Raw genomic sequence first — 22,879 nt, 5'->3', positions numbered from 1 at the left:
TACTTACTAGCACCAAATTCAAGTAAGAAGAAATGAGAAAAAAAATAAAAAAATGGAGGGAAAGTCTCATAAGGATGAAAAGCGTGTCAGCTTTCCCGGCCTCATTGTCTTCCTGGCACTGGAGTGACACTTGACTGAGCCATCCGTTAGTCAAAAAGGGCCAGGAGAGAACAGCTGTGATCTTCAGAGCTTCATCTTCAGAATTCCTTGTGTTTTCTGTGGCAATGTCTTCAAACAGGCATGGGAAGACTTAGCTTCTTTCCTTTTAAGACTGTGCAAAGAGAAAGAGAAGGTAATGAAGGAACTTTGGGGAATTGAACTGTTTCATTGTTTGAGCAATTTTTTTTTCTTTTAGCTTGCTATTTCAAATGCTGGATTGTTGAGTGGCCAGGTCTGCAAATGGCGATGAGGTTACAAACAGACCTCGGGCACCTGCTGCAGGCTAGTAGGGATAGGGCTGTGCTGTCATCAGGACACAAGTGCTTGTCCTCAGTTAGGAGGGTGTGCTAACAGCTCCCGGGCATCCTGTTCACTGTGGAAGGAGCATCCAGGAGAATTTAGTGAGAAGGGTAAAATTCAGGAATCCTCGGACTGGGAGACTTTGTGATCCTTTATGGGAGGCAGACACTACAGAATTGCTTCTAAGGGGGGAAGGTCCACAACCTCTTTATTCTCCTTTATGCTGAAGGAGAAGTTTCCTCTTCCATCTTGTTCATGGGTGGACCCTCTTAATTTCCCCATTTTTTCCTTGATGATGTAGTATGTACTGTTCTAGCTCCTGTGCTTTCCTCTTTTTAGTAGAGAACATGGCCTGAATAAGTGGTCTGTGGCCAAGCCTCCCCGAGCCTGCCCCATCTCATCTGACCTGGAAGCTGGGCTGGGAGGCCTCTGGGAAATACCAGAGGCCCAGAGGCTTTGGTGAGGTGGGTGGAGAAGTGGCTGCCCTGGTCGGGTGGTGGTCAGCGGCACAGAGCCCAGCTGTTGGCCTGGTACTGGTGGTGTACCCAGGGGTGGGTACTGGGGCCAGTCCTGCTCAGTGCCTCGGAGGGAAGGGCAGAGTATGCCCTCGGTGGTTTGCTGGTGATCCGCAACGGAGAGGAGCGGCTGATACACCAGATAGGGTCAGAGGGACCGTGCCAGGCTGGAGAAATGGGCTGGCGGGGACCTCGTTAAGGTTAGCGAAGGGAAATGCTACGTCCTGCTCCCTGGGGTGGGACAACCCCGTGCACCAGAGTGTGCGGGGACGCTGACCCAGCTGGAAAGGCCCTGGGTGTGCTGGTGGGCACCAAGGTGAAGACGAACCGCCGCTGTGTCCTCGTGGCAAAGAATGCAAACAGCCTCCTGAGCTGCGTCGCTGGCAGGTCAAGGGAGGTGGTCCTCCCCCGTCTCAGCCTTGGTGCGGCCCCAGCTGGAGCGATGGGTCCAGCTCTGGGCTTCCAGTACAACAGACAGTGACATACAGGAGTGAATCTGGAAAGACCACGAGGATGGTTAAGGGACTAGAGCATCTGATGTAAGAGTGCAGGCTGAGAGCTGAGACTGCTCAGCCTGGAGAAGGCTGAGGGGCATCTTACCCATGCGCATGAATGCCTGATGGGAGGAGTGGAGGAGACGGACCCAGACTCCACTCAGTGCTGCCCAGTGACGAGGCAATGGGAAATTACACTTAAACGTAAGAAAAAATTTTTTTACAGTGAGGGTGGTCGGAGACTGGCACAGGTTGCCCAGAGAGGCTGTGGTGCCTCTATCCTGGAGATACTCAAAACCTGACTGGACAGGACTTTGAACAACCTGCTCTAGGTGATCCTGCTGTGAGCAAGGGGATGGATTAGATGATCCCCCTCATCGCTGCCAACCTCAGCCATTCTGTGAAATACAAGCTTTTGGGAGCTGAAAGTTTCCTCAGAATATCTTTCAGGTCCTTGTGTTAAACAGAAAGGAGCTCATCTAGTTTTGAAAACAAGATAAAAAGAAGTTGTGTTCTGTAACAAATCCCTTTACAATGCTTTGGTATAGGCTCTGAAGTCTTATTAAATGCATTTCTTTATATAACTCATCTTTCCTTTTTTGCAGCATCGCTGCCCTTTTGTCTGAGCTCTTCAGCGCTAGAAATGTTTTGAAAAGCTGTTTTCTTGCAAGAGTGTAAGAGAGATGCAACCTGCTATAATATTGCTGGATTTTATAAATGACTGCAAAGTATTTGCATATCTTCAGATACCTTTTCTCTCCCATGATCCAGAACGTTTGTGTAAAAGGGAGGGGGAAAAAAAAAAAAAAGTGCCAATTCTCTTCCTGCTGTGATGTCCCAGGGACAAATGTTTTTTATTCTGTTTCCTGTATCATCTAAATTTTGCAGCGCTCTCAGTAGCGATGCGAGACTGAAAGCCAGCAGTTGTTTTTTTCCCCCCTTTTGTTCCACCATCCGCAACCACAAAGGGTATGGGTTTCTCACAAAATACAGAAGGACACGGGACGCATGAATTGAGTGAAGCTAAAATGGGAATTAGTTTAAAAAAAAAAAAAAAAAAAAAGGGAATTGACGTGGAGCACCTTGATGGCAGTTTTACAAAGTACTTTTCTGGCTACAAAAGTGTTTTAATGACAGAAGGAAGTCTTAATCTGCCAAGGCCAGCCACCTGCTCGGTGCTCCTGTCACCTCTCTATCAGCAGGTGTATTAAATGAAGCTACCAAAGATTCATCCCTTGAAACATCAAACACAGGCCCTCACTACTGCTTTTGGCAGACTCGTTCGGGAATGTGAAGAAGGAAGAAAATATTTGTTCACTGGGCTAGATTTCATCAAATCCCCCCTCCTCAACAGAAAAGTGTTTTAAAGCGTACTTCAGCCTCAGCAAACCAAAGCATCTTCTACCAGGTTTTATGTCCTTGATGCGCTTCTTAGCTCTGGTGTGTACCCATTTACAAAAGCACGGCGCTGAAGTGGAAGGGGCATCTGATTTTGGGAAACAGAAAGGGGTGTGTTGTCCATGCAGATGCCTGTCATCCTACAGAATCAGTTCTTGAGAATGTTACCATGAAAAGAAAAAGCAGGCTTAATAATATCTCCATATGTCTGCAGTTGCTTTCTCAGGTACATTGTCTGCCTGCAGCTATTTTTTTCCCACCTCAAAGGTTTTTTTTTTTGTGTGATTCATAATCTTTCAAAGTGTACATAGAATTGAATATACCTCAATTGTTAACTTCCCAAGGTGGGGTTAAACCAGGCTTAGGTCTGGTTTAATTTCTACTTTGTTTCACGCTCACCTCTAGAGCCTTGTGAGCAGAGATGCCCACTTGCATCCAAGAGATAGGGTTTTTAAATCGGATTTTAGGTGGACGATATGCACCGCAAATACAGCAAAGGATAAAGTCATGTAAGGATTAATGCCTGGCAAGCTGCAGCTCCACTGTACGTTGCAAGAGTGCTGAATGAACATTTCAGATTTACACCAACCTCTTTACCTACCTTTGGTAATGTAGAGATAGAAGAAGTCACAGTAGAAGATGGTTTGTACCACCCCCGAAACTACGGCAATCTGGTCGTAGAAATTCTCCGTGTAGTAGCGCCAGACCCAGTTGGCAATGTAAAGGGCACGGTAGAGGCCCAGGAAGAACAGGTAGTGCGTCGTGATGGTCTCTGCTTCCCCCGTCTTGCTGATCATGAAGAGCTGAGGAAGGATAGCCACGGACTCCAGGTAGATGGAGAAGGTCCAGAGTATCTGCAAGATGCAAAATGAAGGCAGCGGAGAGTCTTGGTGCTGGTTAACAAGCGTTAAGACCCAAACCTTTTCATTTGGCAGAGCACCGATGTGCGAGTGGGATGAGTAGTGCTGCTGGAATTGGGGAAAGGGAGCCTGCTATGCTGGGACTGAGAGGAGACAGCGCTGAGCTGCTCTACAGATGGTACGGTCTTCAAGGCCTGCCAACCTTGCCTTTCCTGCCGGCTTTTGCTGCTAAAAATCTCGACTATTGAACATGCTGCTCACTCTGCTGCCTGGTGCCAGGCTGCTGCTTCCCCTCCCCTTTCCTGCCTCAGGTTTTCCTTACCTCCAAGGGAGTGAAGCTGTGGTTCTCCAGAAACGACAGGCCTGTGACAGGGACCAGCAGGAACTCCAGGCGAAAGGAGTCATTCTCACTGTCAAATGTTTTCCGGAATTTCACGTAGATCATGTACACGGTGACGTAGGCACATATCAAAAAAATGACCTAGGGGAAGGAAGGGAGATGGCAAGACCTTACCTGCAATTGCACCTTCTGTGCTTGAGGAGAGGACAGCTTTGCCGAAGTCAAGATCTGTTAACCTGGTTCTGGTGCGGGCCGTGACAGGGTGAGATAGTGGTGAACGCTTTTTCTGCTGTGGCTTGTGGATTGAATTCTCCTGCTGGAGATACCCCAGCGGTCAACTAAAGATTGCCCCATTGTTTGAGCCCTCTAGGGCTCTGTGTGAAGAGGTTGGCTTGGTGGCAGCTGTCTGTTAACGCTCCTGCTGTGCAAGGACACCCAGGCTTGATTCATGGTGACTCGTTCTGGTTTTGGTGGTACTAAATGTGGCAGGCTCAGCTCGCTCACCAACTGTGGTGAGGGGGTTTTTTGGTCAACGGAGGGCCAGTGACACCAAAGGAAGCATCTTAATCCGCCCTTCCTGCCTGAAAAACTGACTTAGTGACTGCGTACGCTCACCTCTCCCGAGAAACCACGGCGAGCTGAGGGCAGCCCCTGCTTCTGCACTGCTCTCTCCTTACCTTCATCACGGTGTTATAGACAGAGATGAAGGTCGTGAACAGGTCCAGGTAGCGGGTTGTGAAGACGAGGGCGAAAAGAATCTGACTCTTCCCAGAGATACCTGCATGTCAGGGAGAAGAAAGGAAGGTAAGGTAGATGAGAGGAAGGACCCTTAGGGTGGTGCTTTCCTCTCATTCCTTCTTCGGAAGCGGTTGTGTATATGCCTGTTGCTTTGTGAGCCAGGTTTGGCGTGTAGGGGCTGTGGTAGCTCTAGATCTACCCCAGGACTGGCTAGAGCCTCCCAAGTAAGAAGGCAGGCTCCTGCTGACACTGCTGAGACCTGCCTCAGGTCGTAGGGATCAGCACTTGGTGGGCACGTTCACTGCTTTGGCCAATTTGTCCTTACTGACATCAAAACGCCTTTCTCATCCCTCTCTTGCCCGCTTCGCCTGCCCACCTTGCCAGGGGTTGCGTGATGTGACATCTGCCGCAGGAGGGAAGAGCTGCGGGACCAGGGACCAGCCCAGGGTCGCTGACGGAGCTTAGTCACCACCGGCAGGGAGATCAGTCAGACCCACCCATTTCTCTACCTGTGATAACGGCGGCAGTGCTGCAGCCCAGCTCCAAAGTCTCTTGGGGAGGAAACCCTGAGCAAAATCCTCCTGCAGGAAGCTGCCGCCCTGATTTCCTCACCCAGGGATGCAGCAGTCTCTGGTACTTGCCCACCCGCTGGCAGGACCTCCGACCTGCAGCTTTCTCTCCAGGTTGTTGGTTTTGGTGCCGCCACAACTTCTTGTGCTTATTTTCCACCTCCCTCCGGCCTTGCTGCCCTCTCCTTTGCCTCACCACCCTGAGACCAACACCTGCCCAAGGCCCTGCGCCTTGCCACATCACATCCTTCCAACACAGCCCTCTCATCCTGGCAGGGAGACCTCCCAGAGGAGGAGGGAGGAGGATGACTTCCTTCCAAGAGCCCATCGGGGAGGGCTGCCAGCTTGTGTGGGCTACCACTAGCCTTTTTGGCACCCGTTTCCCTTGTACCCCTCGCCGAGCCACCCTTCAAGAAGGGCCCCCCCCTCCTTCCCTGGGGCATGGGAGCACTCACCGGCACAAGACTTGGACTTCAGGATCTTCAGCAGGAGGATGATGATGGCCAACAAGTGGGAGACGTCCCCCAGGATGCGGAAGACGTTCATGGTGCTGGAGGGGGCTCCTCTGGGGCGAAGGGAGCAGGGTGCTCTCTGCAGGCAAGGATGGTGAGGGCAGGGAGCTTTTCCCCCCTGAGCCTTGACCGAGTGAACGCTGTGGCTCAACTTTCCTTTTTCCTCGAGCTGGGAGCCCTCTCTTCTGGCAGAGAAAAGTTCAGGCTCCCCTCTCCCCTGGCTGTAAGCGCCTTTTCCCTGCCAGGCGCTCAAGCTGGATGTCTTCCTTGCTTACTTTTCCCCCAAAGTGGATTTTCCCTCTCCTTCCCACAAGGCCTTCCTCTCCCTGCTCCAAGCCTAAAGTTGGGGTTTGTCCCCTGGAGAGCCCCAGGCTGAGCCTGCTGAGCAGCCCCGAAGCCAGCGCTGGGTGACGGTGACGTGGCTCCTGGCTGGCCGGGGAGGAGAGAGAGGAGGAGGCAGAGGCGGGAATAACCGCGCTATTTTTCCCTTTTTCTTTTTTTTCCCTTCCTCTTTTTTCTTCCCCAACTTGTCTCAAGTTACACACGGAAGTGTCGTTAAAGGCGAAAAGGCAGAGGGAAAGGGATTCCCATCCTCTGGCCTTGGGGATGCACCCTCCTTCGAGGGTGAGGTTTGCCAGGGACAAGCCCTGTGGGCGCATCGACCTCTGTCCTGCTCCCAGCTGGCAGCCTGCTGCCCTCTGCCCCTCCCATCTCCATCCCCGTCCCACCTCCAGCACCTTCTCCCCAGTGCTCCACCTTGTCTCCTGGGGCAAATGAAGAAATAGGGAGAGATCTGAATTATCGGGATGCTGTGGCTGTATATCACACCCCACTTCTACAGCGGGTCATGCACAGCCATTCCCCACCAGCCTCCCCACCAGCCACCCCTGCCTTCAGGTGTCCTGTCTGGAGCGGTGTAGATCCCAGAGCCCAGCCCCAGAACAAAGACAAGATCCTCCCAAGGGCTGGTTTGAGACAAACTTCGTTGAAAATACTAATACAAGATTCCTGCAAAAGGATTACAAACAACATAATACATGTGTCGAGCGAAAGGAGCACATAGGTGTGCTGTTTTTATAGATTTGACAGAAAGGAGCTTAGTAGTGACAGTTACAAGGTTTTAATACACCCAGAAAGAGCCCTGGGTGACCAGCCTCGTTGGGACAAACCTTGTCCTTGCAGCAGCAGTTACTCAGGGAGGTCCCATGGCAGCGGCAGGGAGACCTCTGCATCCAGACAGGGACATTAGTTATTCATTATCTAATCACTAATATAAAGTTGCTTTAATACAACCAAATGGATGTTTTGTCCCCTTGTCCCCAAGCAAAGCACATCTGGCCGTGGGTCTAATTTGGTTATTCAAGGGTTACGTGACCCCGCCTGCTCTTGCCCTGGGGCCGGCTCTGGTGGCTGCCCTCCCTGTCCCCAGCCATCACCAGTGGCCGTCTCCCTCTGCTCTTATGGGCTTGCTTGGAGTAAAATCCTTAATGATTAAAGTGTAAAAATATTATTCCTGGTGCTTACTGAGAGGACTAACAAGTCTATTAGCATCACCGGATTTCTTTCTGAATACATTTGCATACATTTCCTCCCTGCCCATTAGGCTGGCTGCTGTGTTTTCCCTCGCTGCTGCTCCAGCACCTGCCGCATTGGGCTTTTCCAGCCACGTTCCCAGGCTGGGTTGGAAAACACCCGCTTGGCCCTGTGAAACTGGGGAGGGCCCTGCCTGCCCCCGGCCAGGGCACTGAGGCAGAGGGTTGTGTGGTGGGAGAAGAGCAGGTTAGACCAAACGAGGGCATCGGCAAAGGACTGACAGGGTAGGGACTGGCTGAAATTAGGTTTCTAGCTGTTGGAGCTGAGCCACTGGGGTTTCAGCAGAGCTCTGTGTGGCCGTGTGGGTACCGGCAAAAGCCAGGCCCCAGCCCCAGTGGCCCAGCTGGTCCCTGGTGTCCCAAATCCAAAGGTGGGCAGCAAGAGGTTTGAGCCATGGCGTAGGGATGGGAAGTTTCAGGGGAAGGAACAGGTTTAGGGTCCTCTCTTCTGACAGATCCCCTTCCAAGCCTCTGGGACGCAATGTCTGAGAGCCCATGTCCTCCTCTTCGCAGCTTCTTGTCCTGCGCAGGGGATGAAGCCTCCTGTGGAGGGGTAAGACTGTTGTGGGTAGCAAAAGTTTATTCTCTTCATCTTGCGCCTTCCCAAGAAGAGCTGATTGGCCCCAGACCACGGCATTATCTCCTGCTGTGGCACCAGGAACTGCCAGCTGAGGTGACCATCAGAGGAACTTCATGGGAGCAGCCCAACCGAGCTCACCTAGCTGGGACATGGTGGTTGGGGCTGGGGTCTCCCCATGGGACATCCTCGTGTGGCGTGAGGGAGGACCGTGGGAAAGCTGCCAGGAGGGCGAGGGGCACCCGGGCGCTTAGAGAAGGAAAAACTGACACATGAAGTGAGAGCAAGTAAAAATAAACCTTCCCTCCTCCCTCCCTGCCACAACATGAAGCGCCTTGCACCGGGTGTCTCCCTGCCTCCCGAAATAATGCCGGGTGCTGCCACCGCCCTGCACGGTGATGCTCTCTCCATGCCTCCTGTTTCCATGGCGACCGCAAGGAATATCGCCAGGGTGACAGGGAGGCGAGCGAGCTGGGATTTGGCATTAAAAACAAGAATTTGGGGTTGTTTGGTTTCTTTTTTTTCCTCCCCCCCCCCCCCCCCTTCAGTTCTATTTTTGGGTTTCCCTCTCTGCCTTCGCTGGTCGAGGAGGCTCCTTCTCCTGCAGAGCCCCTAGGCCAGGCAGCAGCAGCTCCATCGAGGGCCCTTCTCCACCTCCGCCTGCCCTGCCAGGCCGTGGCAATGGCATGAGAAGAAGGGCGAAGGGTGTTTCCTTCCCACTAAAGCATTTGTTTCCTGCCACCAGGAAGGTTTCTGTGCTTTTGCCCCTGGAGGTGCTCAGCTGGGAGTCCCCCCCATTTCTGCTGCAGGCTGTGGCTCAGGCCACATCCAAACCCCCCACTGGGGAAAGCAGGCAGCCCCCAGGATTCATCCCACAGAGGGAAGTGACTTGTCATTCCTGGAGAGACTGGGGAACATGGTGGAGTTGAGCACCACGGGCCACCTCCATCTCTTACCGCCTCTGCCCCTGTGACCAGGACAGCTCAGCCAGGGCAGTCCTGGAGCACTGGAGACAGAGATGGGATGGTCGGAGGAGGATGGCAGAGGGAGCCTGGCAGGTGCTAAGGAGTCCAAAGCTGTGTTGCCTGGTTTAAACACTCAAACTCAGACCTGCCCAGGGCAGAGAGGGCTTGAGCGTCCATGCTGGCTTAGCTGGTGTCACAGGAAAGCGGGACCATAGGTGCCCAAGCAGGGGCCGCTGGCATGGGGGTTGTGCTTGCCTTCAACCCCAGGCAGGAGAGGGGTCAGGCAGCACTCGCTTACCTTCTCAGGAGCTCCCTCTTCCCCCTCCATCCACCTCTCCATTCCTCTCCCTACATCCCTCCGTCCATCCCTCCAAACATTCATCCATCCGTCCATCCGTCCATCCATCCATCCATCCATCCATCCATCCATCCATCCATCCATCCATCCACCCATCCCTCCCTCCCTCCCTCCCTCCCTCCCTCCCTCCATCTCCATTTCCCTCCTTTCCTCCATCCCTCTCTCCATCCCTCCACCCTTCCATCCCTCCATCCCTCCATCCCTCTGCCTTCCTCATCCCCACAGCAGCATCGGGAAAGGTTGGCGGAGTGGGACTATTTTTGGGAGCGTCTCCCTGGCAACGGCTGCCACCACCGTCTGTGGTGGCTTTTCCATAGGTGCTAAAATATTCCACGCTTCTTATTAAAGACGGTGCTGGTGGAGACGGGCGGGGGTGGTGAGTGTGAGCCACCCCGCTGCTGGGGCCGGCGGGCCTGGGGTGGCCGGGGCATGGCACCCCGGGGGCACAAGGACAGTGAAGGACTGGTGGCATCCTCCATGTAATGTCCTCATGTCCCTCTTGATGGTCCCAGCCATGCCGGCTGCCTCTTGGCCACACCAGGGTGCCATGCCATGGACAAGTTGCAGCTATTCATCCTCTTGCTGGCCAGGTGGAGGGAAACATGGTGAGGTCTCCAGGGGAGCTGATGAGGAGGAGCAAAAGGCGTAGAGGGTGAAATCCATCCTGAAGCCAAGGTGGCTGCAGGGGTGCGCAGGTGCCTGGTGGCTTTGTCTGCCCCAGGAAGGAGCAAGATGTCTCAAAAGCATATTCATCCCTTTACTACACGGAGGAAAAAGGCCTGTCGTGGTGCCAGAGGTCTGGTACGCTTTGCCACAGGGCACCTGTTCAGCTCCCTGCTGTTAGCTGTTGGGAAGAAGCCTCACAGGCCCTGGGGACAGGGCTTTTGGGAAAACAGGTCTCCTCCTGAACCTGAACAAAGTCCCCGTAGGAATGGCTGCAGCAAGTGGACTGGCCCCGCTCCATCCAGGTGCTGCGGCTCCCCAGGACCCCCCATTTGAGCAGTGGTGAGCAGCTGTGAACAGGCTGGGGTGAGCTGGTTGGAGCAGGATGCTGACACACTCCCCATTTGCAGCTGCTCATCTGTGGGGAGAGCTACTGAAAACACCCTCTGCTTCCCCTAGGGTGGCTTTGCCAGGTGAGAGTGGGCTATGCTCGCCACTGCGGTGCTTGCCAATGCCGGGTGGGGGACGGCGGTCCCCTCAGTGTGTTGTGTTGTGTGAAGGGGCACCCCATGTGCCAGCAGATCTTGGGGTGATTTTGGGAACGAGGGTCATGATCATTGCAGGATTGGGACCCAGGGGACACTCAAAGAGCGTTTTTTTCATCCTTTTTGACTTTCCAGCATAGGCCTGAACACTGGGGATGGCAGATGAGGCACGGGTGGAAACCATGCCCGTGGATCCCACTGGCCTGGCATGGGGATGTTCACAGGACCCTGTGCCTACAGCCACTGTCTGGGGGGGTCAGGGCACTCTTCAAACTCTGGCTTTGCTGCCTCAGGGTCCCCTGGCCCCTTGCCTTGCCACCAAGAAGTTACCTCTTCAAAGCCCCCAAGATGCTGCTGGCCATGGAGATCCAGGGGAGGTTTCTGGAACAGATTTCCTGGCAGGGTGGCCATGCACCATCCTGGAGACCTGAGGGCCAGCCTCTCCTTGCCCACGCTCCCTTACCTGGCATCGCCTCTCCCAGCAGGATGGCCTCAGCACTGTGGGGTGGGGAGGCTGGGCTGTGGATTCGGGGAGGTGATGCCCATGGCAAGCGCTCTGCACGAGCCAGGAGACCCTGGTCCTTGCTCAGGGTGAGGTGTCAGCCCAGCACCCCAAATCCAGGTGGGGAAAAAACCCCAACAGTGGATATTTCAGTCCCTTGCGCCAGCTCAGCGGGAGGATTCACCTCCCCGGGGGCATCCAGTGGCCCCGCCGTCCCCTTCCCGTTGCCGATGGTTGCGCTCTCGTCTCCCCCATGGCGGCTCCGCAGCGGTGCCTCCACCGCTCTGAGCTCACACGCGAGGATGGGCTAAAGTAGCGGAAAGCTGTTGGATCCTACCACAGAGTTACTGACTTCTCAGCTACAGACTGCATAGCAATCAGCGAGGGGGAGAGGCAGCCAGGGAAAGGGAGCGGAGCGCAAAGGGAGGAAGAGTGGAAGGGAGAGGGGGGATTTGGGGACTAGAGCAGGGGGGCAGCGAAGGGCACAGGGCAAATAACACTAGGAAAGGAAGGAGCCAGGCAGGAGGGGGAGACCTGAACCCGTCGCCGAGCCACGAAGGCACATCAGTGCTCCGTGGGATGGATGCTCCCGGGAGCGAAAAATTCTGAGAGGCAGAGGCAGGAGGAGAGCACTGGCGTGGGCAGGGCAGAGTTAGGAGAGGAGCAGGTCGTGGTGGAGAAGTAGCTCCTCGGGTGGGGGGGGGGGGGGGGAAACCAACCCAAGCCAGAAGCGAGCGAGGGCTGCAGAGAGACCTGCCTGATTCCTCCGGTCCGGCTGAGGCATTTCATGGTGAGATGGAGAAACCGGCCGCTTTCCCCTTCCTCTGATGTTGGCTCGGCACAGCTGGAGCAGGCGGCAGCCCTCGGCAGGACCCGGGTAAGAGGCGGTGCCGGGGTGCGCTGCTCCCCTCACCAGCATGAGACCGGGAAGGGTTTTTTTTTTTTCCTTAAGAAAATAATGTATTGTTTCATCTGCGCTCGCTCTGAGGAACAGCTATAAATATAACTTAGGGAGAGATGCGTGGCTTCATGTGAGCGTGCCAGTGAATAATAAAGTTGCCTGTGTGCACATCGTATGCATATACGGCTACCGGGGTGGCCGTGGGCCAAGGGGCAGGGGTGGGTACCTGCCTGTAAACCTCCCCAACTTCCCTGCCCACCCCTCGCCGCCCTGAGTTCGGTCGCTTGGCAGGTAACTTCTTCATTTTTCTGGCTCCCCGTGTTTCCTTAGCACCTTCTCGCCCAGGGCTGGGTCTCGCATCTTTCGTTTCTCCTGCTCCATGGGGGCAATGGTCTCGGCCAGTTCCCGGGGAGGAACGGAGCTGGAGACCCATTCTCGAAGCACTCGGGTGCAACTGGGGCTGAAGCAGCTGTGTTGGCTCTCCCACTGCCCATGGAGCTTTTTGGGCTCCAGACCTGTACCCTTCTCCCTTGCTTTCCAGCTCTTCTAGTCCCAGCATGGTGATGGCCCAACATCCCCCAGACAGGCATGGTGTAAAGGGTCTTCTGGATACTGGGTTTGGTGAAGTAGCTCAGGAGGAAGCCATGAGCAAAATGCCAGAGAAACTCTGCCTTTGCTCCCTGTTGGCAAGGCTGGCATCCCCGCTGGGGCGGGAATGGGCAGGCAGGTTTGCGTTGGGGCAGACAGGTCACCTCGGACGTCCATGATGCCACCTTCAGCCCCCAATGCCTTCCCTCCTGGGCAAATCACCTGGAGACAACCAAATCCCTCTGCTGAGAGCCTGGAGTCTCCCGTCCCACCGCCCAGCCCTGTCTCCATCTGTGGCAATGCAAATGGTGGCTCCAGGGCCTCTCCCTTCTTTCCTTCCTCCTTTCGGAGGGGTGGGCTGTGAAGGGCAGATGGTGACAGTGCACACGGGGGACGCGTGATGGAGGTGACAAGGCTCCAAGACTACCCTCAGCCCCCGCTCTGTGCCCTCCTCAGCTTCTTGGGAGGAGGCGTCTGCGGGAGGTGGGAGGTGTGGAGAGGGACCTGGGGCTTGGGGTCACCCGGAGCCCAGGGGGGACGTCTCACCAAAGACGTGGGGATGTGCCCCCTCTCCATTCACCATTGGAAGTGGCATCCAGAGATGCCTGAGTCACCCCGGCACGTGGCCACCCCTGTTTGTAGCCACTGACAATAATAATAAGTACAGGGGTAATATGTGCCTTAGGAGGGAAATGTGAGCCTGGTAGGGACAGGGGGTGGTGGAGAAGAGGAGGGATGGTGCGGATGGCCAGGGACAGGATGAGCTGGAAAGGGCTGATCTGGAGGAAAGTGAGGCTCCCTCTCCTCCACCTTTCTCCTCTTTCATCTCTCCCTCTCCTTGCGTGCCAAGACCGAGCACCACAATGTGTGGCACTTGGCACAGGGCTGGCAGTGGTCGTTGCCCCTCGCAGTCTCCCCATCGTGGTTTGCAAGCAAAGCCGTGAAGCGAGGATGTGGCTGGGAAAGGATGGGGTTACCTGGCAGGACAGGTCCCCGCTAGCCCCTCCGGCCGCTCAGCCAACCCAAGCTCAGCTGCTGGCCACCACCCTGGCAGCAGCTGCATTCCTGGGGTGGCATTGCTGGCGGGAGGGTGCTAGCGAGGGGGAGGAGGCCACGGTGATGGATACCTGTGCCTGCCATGCTCTGACATCAGTGCAGAGCGGAGCGGTTAATGGCAATCTGCCCTCAGCAAGTTCCCACTGTCCTGTCTCGTTATTGGGCTGGGCTGGCTTAACCCGACAGTGCAGCTGGGGATCAATAGATGGATGCTCGTGTCTTAGCGATCGATCCCTTGCTCACGCGCGTGGCTCCCCAGCCTCCCGCTGGAGCTTGTTTTTCTGTGAATGGTAAGGACCGAGTGAAGCTGCGCTTGCCTCGCAGCGCTGCGAAAACGCGTCGGGCTAAATTCGTGTTCCTCGACGGCGCTGCTCCCGTGCCCCTTACCAGGGTGGAGGGGCCTCACATGGAGTCCTCGGAGGCATCAGCACTGGTTTTCCTCCTCAGACAAGGTGGCTTGAGCAGGAATAGTTGGTCTTGAAGACCCTTCTCAGGAGAGATGCTGATCCTCTGGCAGTGGGGAGCTTGGGATGGGCAGGGGCCACCTTTGAGCTGGTCCTCGCCTTCAGACCTCTCAGGCTTGCTCTCCAGCAGTGGAGGTGGTGCCATGGCCCGGGCGGATGAGGGATGGGAGCTGGCTGCAGTGTGACCCTGTCCTGACTGCCCCAGAAACCCACACACCTTCATGCCTGTCCTCTCGGGAGCCTGGTGGCAGGCAGCTTGTCTGCAGGGGCAGTTTTGGCATTTACCCACCGGTGCATTTGGGGAGGAGGTGCCACCTGGGGCTGGCACTGGCCACGCTGGGACGGCAGCACCACTGCCACTCTCACTGGAGTTGAGAGAGCGGAGGATGGAGGACGAGGTACCCTCCAGCCCGGCGCTGCCCCACTCTGCTGGCCGAGGAGTCCTGCCGCCACTCTGCCCACGCCTGCGCCAGCCCCTGCCACCATGGCGGCGGGCCTGCCCCTCACAATCTGGACGGCTGTTCTATTTCTATGGCAACATTTCTCCTGAAACACTTCAGAGGGAGCCTGGTGCTGTGCGAAAACGAGGGAGGCAACGTCCCCCACTCCGTCCCTTTGCAAAAGGCTCGGAGAAAAGACCCCGACACCTCTCCTGCCTCCCTCCTCACTTTCCCTTCCTCCTTCGCCAGCGAGTGGCAGCAGCACTGGTGCAATGAGCTGCCGGCCTCGTCCTGTCTGCCTCTCTGCTGCCTGTTCTCCTTTCCTCTGCCTTCATCTTTGCTCTCTTCTAGCCTGCTCCCTTTCTGCGCCGGGCCATGGCGTTAGCTGGCAGCCTGCTCAGGCACCCATGCAGAGGGGCCAACCAAAAAGAGACTTATAGATAAGAGGATGTCAAAAGTGACTCCGCTATAGAGGAGGGTAAAACAGCCCTATAGCCCCATGAGGGCTGTATAGACTGGCCTCACCAGCAGCACGGTGAGCACAGGGGCTGAAGGGCACCGGGGATCTCAGAGGCTGGACAGGCAGGCGCTTCATCCCTCCGAAAAGCTTGATGGCATTATGAAGAGGTGGTGCCTGCCATGGGACTAGACCTAGCAGCCCCAGAAGTCCTCTCCTCTCATGTCCCCATCATTCCCACCATCAAGAAAGAGCCTCATGTCGGGGTGGAGGTGACCAGGCAGAAGCTGCGGGCAACGCCGAGTGCCAGCGGGTGAGAGGCAGGTGAGCAGGCAGGGCGCAAGCAGGAGGGAGCATTGCAGCCTGGAGGAGCAGGGATACAACAGCAACCCATAACGATGGCAGGGGGGATATTGCAGGCGTAGCAGAGTGCAAACACGGCTGCTGCGTCCAGCTTCGTACCGCTCTCCCCCTGCGCCCAAGCCCTTCTGCTGTGGCAGTCCCTGCCACGTTGTGGAGCTGGGGGCCGGGGGAAGGAAGGGGGGGATGGTCCTCCATACTGTGGTGGCCAGGCAGCACTTAGGCTTGATGTCTTTCAGGTGCATTTGTTTAACCAGACCGAGCCAGCTGCAACAATACAAGTCAGCAGGCTTGTAGTGAAATAGTCGATCCATTCTCTGTGGGAGTGCAGTTTTGCAGCTTACCTGGGATGCTCTCTCGGCTCTGTTTCTGGTGCCTAGCAGGCATGACTGAAAGGGGAGAAGCTGAGACCCCCTCAGGAGGCTCTGCTGGGCTCCTTGTTAGAGCAGCAAGGAGGGGGTTTGGGGGTAATTTTTTCTTTCCCTGTGGCTGATGGGTTAGCGCTGAGCAGCCAGGCTGGGCTGGAAACTCAGCCCTCATGCAGCAGCCGAGTGTGGAGCTGTGGCTGCAGCCTCTCTCGGTCGGGAGCTTGGCACAGAGCAGGCTTTGCCCTGGGTATTGCTTGCCCTTTGCTGCTGTTGCTGTTGTTATCACCGTTCATAACCCATTTGCAGGCGCCTGCCTTGCTGGGCACTTTACAGAGGCACCAGCAGACTGTCCCTGCCTTGCCAGGAGCCCAACCGCCGTGGGCAGGGAGATGATGTGAGCCACCCTTGCCCCCCTTTTCCTGAGTACCGATAACAATCCTCATCCCTGACTAGCTGAAAGCCATCCAGAGGCCCCGCATGGGCAGCCCTCCTGGCCAAGCTGGCACGGGCTCAGGAGGGGCTCTGTGCTGGAGAGAACCCGAGGAGCAGGGACACTGCTGTGTCTTGGCAAGGCTCCTGCAGGGCAGGTTGCTCAATGAAGGGAGCTCCTGCGGTGGGAGGGTTAAGGGAGATGGCCTTTTTGCTGGTTCAGTCATGCTGGGAAGCTGGAGGAGGCAACCTGGGTGCACCACAGCCTCCCAGGACGTGGAAACCTCGAAGACACCCCAGCGCCTTTGGTTTTGCAGCTCTCGCGGGTTTTGCACCAACCCTTTGGGTGTCTAGTCCACTTTTTTTGCCAGGATGGCTGCCGGGGTGTACATCAGGCCCAGGGCTTCCTCGGGAGCAGGTGGAACACGATCTGTGCCCTGGCTGCCACGAAAGCCTGGCTCTTTTTTTGGCCAAGAACACCACCCAGGGAAGGCCAGGGGCCTTCTGAGCAGTTAATTTTCCCTGCGATGCCAGCCACGAAGTGTAACACCCACCTACCTCACTCGACAAGAAAAAGCAGGGACTTCTCGCCAGCTGCTGCCCCAGCAGCATCCTCTCCTTACATTCCTGCTCAGCCACCCCCCTGCCTCTTTTCCCCCAAGCCCCGTTTTGGCTGGAGGAGAGCGGGTGAGTGCCTATGCCAGTCCCACCAGCCCTGCCATGGGGAACCCCCTTCTCAGACGGGATCCCGGGGAGTGGGCAGCTGCTCTTGCATTGCCATTGCCCGGGTGGTGCGGCCGGAGCAGGGATTGCCGGGGCGGTGTGGGAGGAGGCAGGAGATGATGCTGTCACCTTTCTGTGCCTCTTCCCGACTTTGTCATCCTGGGGACCTTTGTGTGGATCCCATTTTTATCTGTTTTTTCTCCTCTCTCTCTTTCTCTCCTTCGCTTTCTTCTCTCCCCCTCCCGTCAGTATGTGGGCTGATCACTGCTCAAACTTTTAATTCAGATGGTAATTGGAATAATAATACGGGCAGAATCCTTCTGGCTCCGTTGCTGCAGCTGGCTTCAGGGAGCTATGAATAGCTCTGAGTCACACACTGAGATGGTTTAACTTCAAATCATTTTGTTTTGTTTTCGTATTACCCATCCCCAGGCTCCAGAGCTTCACAGGGGGGAAAAAAAAAAATCCCCCCTTCTCACTCCACCCCAAAATATAAACTGGGCAGAGGCACATTAATAAAATCCTCTTCTGAAGAGAGAAACTGGTCAGCGGATCATGCCTTGCGGGGCAGATGGGGACTGTTGGCACTTACTTGATCTATTTATAATTATTGAACGAAAAGGCAGAAGTGTGTATATAAAAATGGTATAGAGTTGATTACAGCTTCCTCCCCTCACCTTCCATATGCCACTTGCCTTTTTAATATGGTAAAACTCTCCCGCACGGTGACTGTGCCTTCGCGTGCGCTCGTACAGCGCCTAGCACCCAGCCCTGCCGACACGGAGGAGCGAGAGCTCAGCCATTGTCTCTTGTGGCAAGACAGCCCCATAGCACCGAGCTGCCCTATGAGCCCTGGCATGAACCCCAGGAATATTTGTGAAGAAGGGGAGAAGACATGGAGTCACAGAGAGGATGGAGAGGACAAACTGAATGCCGTGGGTCTGCGAGGCTCTGCAAAAAGCCAAAGCCCTCTCTACTGTGGGTGTTCCCACCCTGACTCCCCAAGAGGAGAGAGGATGTCTGCTGTGTTGTCACCATGCCCAAGCCAGCAGGATATGTCTGTGGATGCTGCTCTCAAAACCAGACGGTGCTACGCAGCCGGTAAGAGGAATAAAGGCATGAAGCGCAGCGCAACCAGCGGCTGCGGTATTGACCACAGACAGGAGGGAAGCATTTGCCAGACGACTCCAGATAAAGCAAAGACTAAGAGTGTAAAAATACCCTGGGATTTTTCCATCATCGTCGTTCACGGTGTACATCCCAGAGCACCAGATATGGTTGTTATAAAAAGACAAGTGGGGGAGTGCTTCAGCATGGACTTTTCTGTTCTGTTTCATGAGACTCTTCCACTGCAATTTTAAGGAAGGATTGACAATATATGATCTGCTCTGGCAGGGGCTGGAGAAAGCCTGGGATGTGCGAGGCGCTGCACCGTATACTGGGGATGGAGTGATGGAGGCATTGCATCAGCACCATGTGCCCTGACATTATTAGCCTGCAGATCTCTCTGAAAGGGGTGGCAGCAGCCCAGTCCCACGTGTCTGCACTGGGTCAGAGCAGCGCCAGGGTGGCAGCATGGACCGGTGCAATGGCTTGTGCTGCTGGAGCGCGGTGTCACCCAGCGAGGTGGGGATGACTGCAGCATGGCGGTGGTGTCCCCAGCATTGATGAATCTAGGGCGCAGGAGGGGGAAAGTGGTTGGGAAGAGCAACCCAATCTGTAGGGCTGGAGGTGGCTGTTGGCCCCTGGAGACCCACATGGCCGACAGCTTCAATGCTGCGAGACAGCAGCCGTAATGCCCACATTTCAGCAGCTTCACAGAGTGCTGGGGGGCCTCCTCAGGCCGTGAAATATGTGAGTGTTCCTGTATGCTGCAGACAGGGCAGCAGGGGGATGGAGAAGAAACTCTTCGGACTGCAGCCTCCTGCCTAGTATCTCCCAGGGTGCCCTGTGCTGCACCCACGAGTGTGGTTTCATCCCACTCCCCAGGAGTCACCACTGACTCCCTGGCTTCCCCCTCCACAGGAGGCAGTGTCCCAGGAGGCAGGGCAAGCTCCAAGGTCAGTCCTTGGGGATGCTCCAGGATTCGCATCTCTGTCCTCGACCAGGCTTTCCTCCCCCTCATCTGTGTGACAGGCGGCTGCCTGTTCGGGATGTGAATGTCATCCCCTTTTGCTGGAAGCATCTCTGAACCTTCCCCCTTCATCTCATTTGTGTTTCGGGTTGCCAAAGAGCAACAGGACCATTTCACAGCTGGTTGAACTGAGTTTGCATAGGGTTCAGGCTCCTGGTACAGCCTCTGGCCTTGTCGAGCTGGTGGCATCCATTCTGCAGGCAGGGATGTCAGCAGTGGCCCTGGGCCACCACCTGCTGAGGAGGGATGGTGGCTACATCACCTCCCAGTGTGGCATCTCCGGGGGATTAATGCGAATGCTGGCCCAATGCAATGGCAGTCCCCAGCCTAGGGCTTCTTGCTTGCCTGTCTGTCTTTCCCATGGCGGCACCACGCGCTGTGGGGGTGTGTTGGGGTGGAAGTGGTAAGTGGGTTTATTTTCGTTCGTCTCCTGGCTCGTGCCGCTCCACATTTGTGGCGCCCGGTATTACTAATGCTTCCCTACGCCAGCTGGCAGCAGGGGATGAATCAGATCAACAGCACCACGGCTCCCTGGCTGGCCAGCTCGGGGCATTGCCTCTTGCCAAAGTGCTGGAGATGTCTCCTGCCTCTGCCCAGGGTGAGCCTTGGCACCAAATGCCACCGGCTTCATCTTGCTGCTGGAGATATCTCGGTAGCCTGTGGGGAAGGGTTGTCCCCTCTGCTCCACATAGCCTGCCTGGGGCTGGCTGGTCCCTGCATGCTGGAGGTCTCAGATAGTTTCCTGAGTTCCTTCTTTTTTCCCGCAACAGCACCCTCGAGGTGGAGTCAGCTCTGCGGCCATGAGGATCCAGCTTATCCTCCCGCTGCAAAAAAAAGCGCTTTTGCTGTTGATTGGTTCCTCTCCCCCATGGTCATAACTCGCAGCTGCGAAGTCATGTGATGAGATCACAGACCTTGGTGATTCTTGGTCTCCCCGCAGAGCTGGTTGAGAGAGACACAGAGTTGGTTGGTCCTCCTCTCTGCTCTCTCCCAAACACCCTGGTGATCTAAAAGGAAGGATTTCAGTGACTGCTTTTTCACCTACAAACATCGCTGAGGCTGCAGAAATTGGCACACTGCTTGTCAGTGACACCTGCCTGTATAACCGGGGCTCCAGGAGGATAATTTGGATCCTCTCAGTTGCTGCATCCCAAAGCATCCTGAAAAATGTCATGGCTGTTTGGCACCTCTAGGACAATGGAGAAGGTCTGCTTAGAGTCTCGAGGCTTGGAAGATGATGATAACGATGATAACCACCTCACCTACTTCTGCTGCCCTGCACATGCTCCACCCCAGTGCAAGAGCTATGACTGTCAGGTGAAGGATCTGGGAGAACCCGTCCCATTTTCCCTAAAGCCCAGACAGTCTTACATGGTGAAAAATGAAGGAGTGAAAAACAGAATATATGCCAAGAGGTTGGTGAAGCATGCACTGGAGCTTGAGGAGGAAGATGAGGAGTTTCAGGCACCTTTGTACAAAGGCAAGGAAATGCCTGGCAGCTTGGCCAAAGATGAGGACCATCCCTGGACCTGTCACCTTCCTGTGCATCAAAAGTCGCATGTTCTCCCAACTGTGGGTATGGCACCGCATGGCTCCTGTGGCTCTTTTCAAGGCAGTGTGGGCAAGGACTTGGGGATGGATACCTTTGCCCCATGGGCCCATGCCAGTGACCCTTATCGGGGGTACTCAGAGGGCAGCAGGGGAGTGGAGCCCCACGTGCTGCACAAGGAGGCCATCGGGGACAGGGAGTTCCCATCCCTGCAGCCAACCTACGACACGCTTAGGGAGGAGAACGCAGTGCTCAGGAGGGCGGTCAGGAGCATGCAGAGCTCCTTGGAGAGCCAGGCATGCACAGCGCAGAGGCTGGAGAGGCAGCTGAAGGCCAGCCTGGACAAAGAGAGGGAAGTCCAGAAGCTACAGTCCTTTGTCCAGCAGACCGAGCAGAGTCTTCAGCTAATGACCCAGAGGGCTCTGGAAGCAAAAAGCAACGTGGAGAAGCTGAAGCGGGAGATCTTTATTCTGCAGGAAGAGCTGGAGAGCTCCAAGGTGGAGAACGAAAACCTAAGAGCGGGCCAAATGACTGACCTAGGGGCAGTGAAGCAAAACACAGACTTTGCCTTGCAGAACCTCCACGAGATAATAATGGGTGCAAACTGGTCCATCAGAGAGCTTACCGCTGGAGTGCAGTCGCTGCATTTTGTTGCTGAGGTCCTTAAATCTATCGGCAAAATTTTCGAGGTTGAAGCAGAAAAAGAGCTATGAAAACAATATGTGGGTCCTACAGATGGGTGTATGGACCGAGTCCACAGGTCTCCCCCTACGGCCTATATTAAAACTGTTTGCTCGCACATGCTTGAATGTGTGTGTTCAGATTCATAGCCTTTCTTCTTCATGGAAATACTTTTCTTGTGACTGAGTACAAACTGCAGGTAGTGATGAAGTTTTAGCTGCTGATGCACTGTTCTGGCACTACGGAGCCAGCAGTGAATGTTTCCCAGGCTCTGAGCTGCAGGGTCCAGCTGTGGTGGACTCTGCACAAGGGGCTGTGCCACGGCTCTGGCTGACTTGAGCTCCTGTGTGGGAGCCGGGAGGAAACACCGCAGCATGGCCTGCAGTGCTCTTAAACAGTGTGCCCATCCCTTCCCACGGCTGTACCAGCCAGAACCGGAGGTGAGCAAAGCCCTTGCATTTCACCTGCTTCCTTTGCCCCTTCTTGGTGAGGTGGGGAAGGTGAGGAGCAGAGATCTGGGTGCTGCTGCACATGGTTTCAGTGAGCAGAAGCTCCTTAGGTCCTTTGCTTTTGGAGCTGGCCATCACCTGGGCTAGAAATCCAAAGTCTCTAGAAATTGCGCACTTGCTCCTGCAGCTGAGGAAAGGGGAGTGGTGGTGATCAGAAACCTTTAGGAAGTCGTGAAGTATCCACGGGAGCTGTGGCAATGCCTTTCCTCTGGTATCAGTGTCAGTACTGGCGAAGGATGACCTTGGTTTATCCAGGCTGGCTAAGGCAGGCTTCAGTTGGGGAGGATGCCCTTCCTCTCCTGGCTGGAGCTGGCATAGAGGGGTATACCTAAATTGCCTGCCTTTGTCACCTACTAAAGACCCATGGGACCCCGCAGTCCAAACTCACCATGTAATCACTGATGATATATCTTAGCTGTATCCTAGCAGGACAATCTGTGGGCATGAAGTGACATTTCTTCATCACCCAGTCATCCCTCAACATTTCTGATGAATTTAGGCTACCAACCCCAGTTTCTGCTTGTGGTGGTTTGGCCCTGGCCAGATGCCAGGTGCCCACCAAAGCCACTCTATCACTCTCACCTCCTCAGCTGGACAGGAGAGAGAAAAATATAACAACAGGCACGTGGGTCAGATAAAGACAGTTTAATGAAGCAAAAGCCGCGCGCAGAAGCAAAAGCAAAACAAAAGATCTTATTCTCTACTTCCCATCAGCAGGCGATGTCCAGCCACTTTCTGGGAAGTAGGGCTCCGGTACGCGCAGCGGTTGCTCCGGACGACAAACGCGAAACGAATGTCCCCCGCTTCTTCCTGTTTTCCCCAGCTTATATTGCTGAGCAGACGTCATGTGCTATGGAATATCCCTTTGGTCAGCCTGGGTCAGCTGTCCTGGCTATATCCCCTCCCAAGTTTTTACCCACCCCCAGCCTGCTGGGGAAATGTTGGGGAAAGAGCCTTGATGCTGCGTGAGCCCTACTCAGCAGCAGTCAAAACACCGGTGTGTTATCTAGCTACCACTGCACAGCACGGTGAGGGCTGCATCTCAGGCAGACCCATTACAATATCCACATCTTATTCCATACCACTTGTGTCGTGCTCAGGTACCACATAATTTAATGCACATCCTTCTTATC

General features: G+C 55.2%; 2 protein-coding genes across 2 annotated transcripts; one reads left to right on the top strand and one right to left on the bottom strand.

Moving 5' to 3' along the window:
• Positions 1-230: 230 nt before the first annotated feature.
• On the bottom strand, positions 231-5,919 carry KDELR3 (KDEL endoplasmic reticulum protein retention receptor 3). Its single transcript, XM_009953876.2, has 5 exons — positions 5,829-5,919; positions 4,744-4,844; positions 4,049-4,207; positions 3,468-3,720; positions 231-271 (listed from the first exon to the last, which is right to left on the bottom strand). Exons 1-5 carry the CDS (start codon positions 5,917-5,919, stop codon positions 231-233), a joined length of 645 nt encoding a protein of 214 aa, XP_009952178.2.
• Positions 5,920-20,174: 14,255 nt separating this feature from the next.
• LOC104353247 (endosome-associated-trafficking regulator 1-like) lies at positions 20,175-21,269 on the top strand. Its single transcript, XM_009959777.2, has one exon. The coding sequence runs from the start codon at positions 20,175-20,177 to the stop codon at positions 21,267-21,269; it is 1,095 nt and encodes a 364-aa protein (XP_009958079.2).
• The last annotated feature ends 1,610 nt before the right edge of the window (positions 21,270-22,879 follow it).

This window comes from Leptosomus discolor, chromosome 1 (genome assembly GCF_034619465.1).
Source record: "Leptosomus discolor isolate bLepDis1 chromosome 1, bLepDis1.hap2, whole genome shotgun sequence".
NCBI classification, from domain to species: domain Eukaryota; kingdom Metazoa; phylum Chordata; class Aves; order Leptosomiformes; family Leptosomidae; genus Leptosomus; species Leptosomus discolor.
This window is presented reverse-complemented; position numbering and strand designations above follow the sequence as displayed.

Excerpts from the sequence above, each read along its gene's own strand:
- KDELR3 (XM_009953876.2), bottom strand. The coding sequence starts at position 5,919 with ATGAACGTCTTCCGCATCCTGGGGGACGTCTCCCACTTGTTGGCCATC. Across the intron at positions 3,721-4,048 it reads ACAGCTTCACTCCCTTGGAG|ATACTCTGGACCTTCTCCAT; the intron begins GTAAGGAAAACC and ends TGCATCTTGCAG. Across the intron at positions 272-3,467 it reads CTATCTCTACATTACCAAAG|TCTTAAAAGGAAAGAAGCTA; the intron begins GTAGGTAAAGAG and ends CTCTTTGCACAG.
- LOC104353247 (XM_009959777.2), top strand. The coding sequence starts at position 20,175 with ATGTCATGGCTGTTTGGCACCTCTAGGACAATGGAGAAGGTCTGCTTA.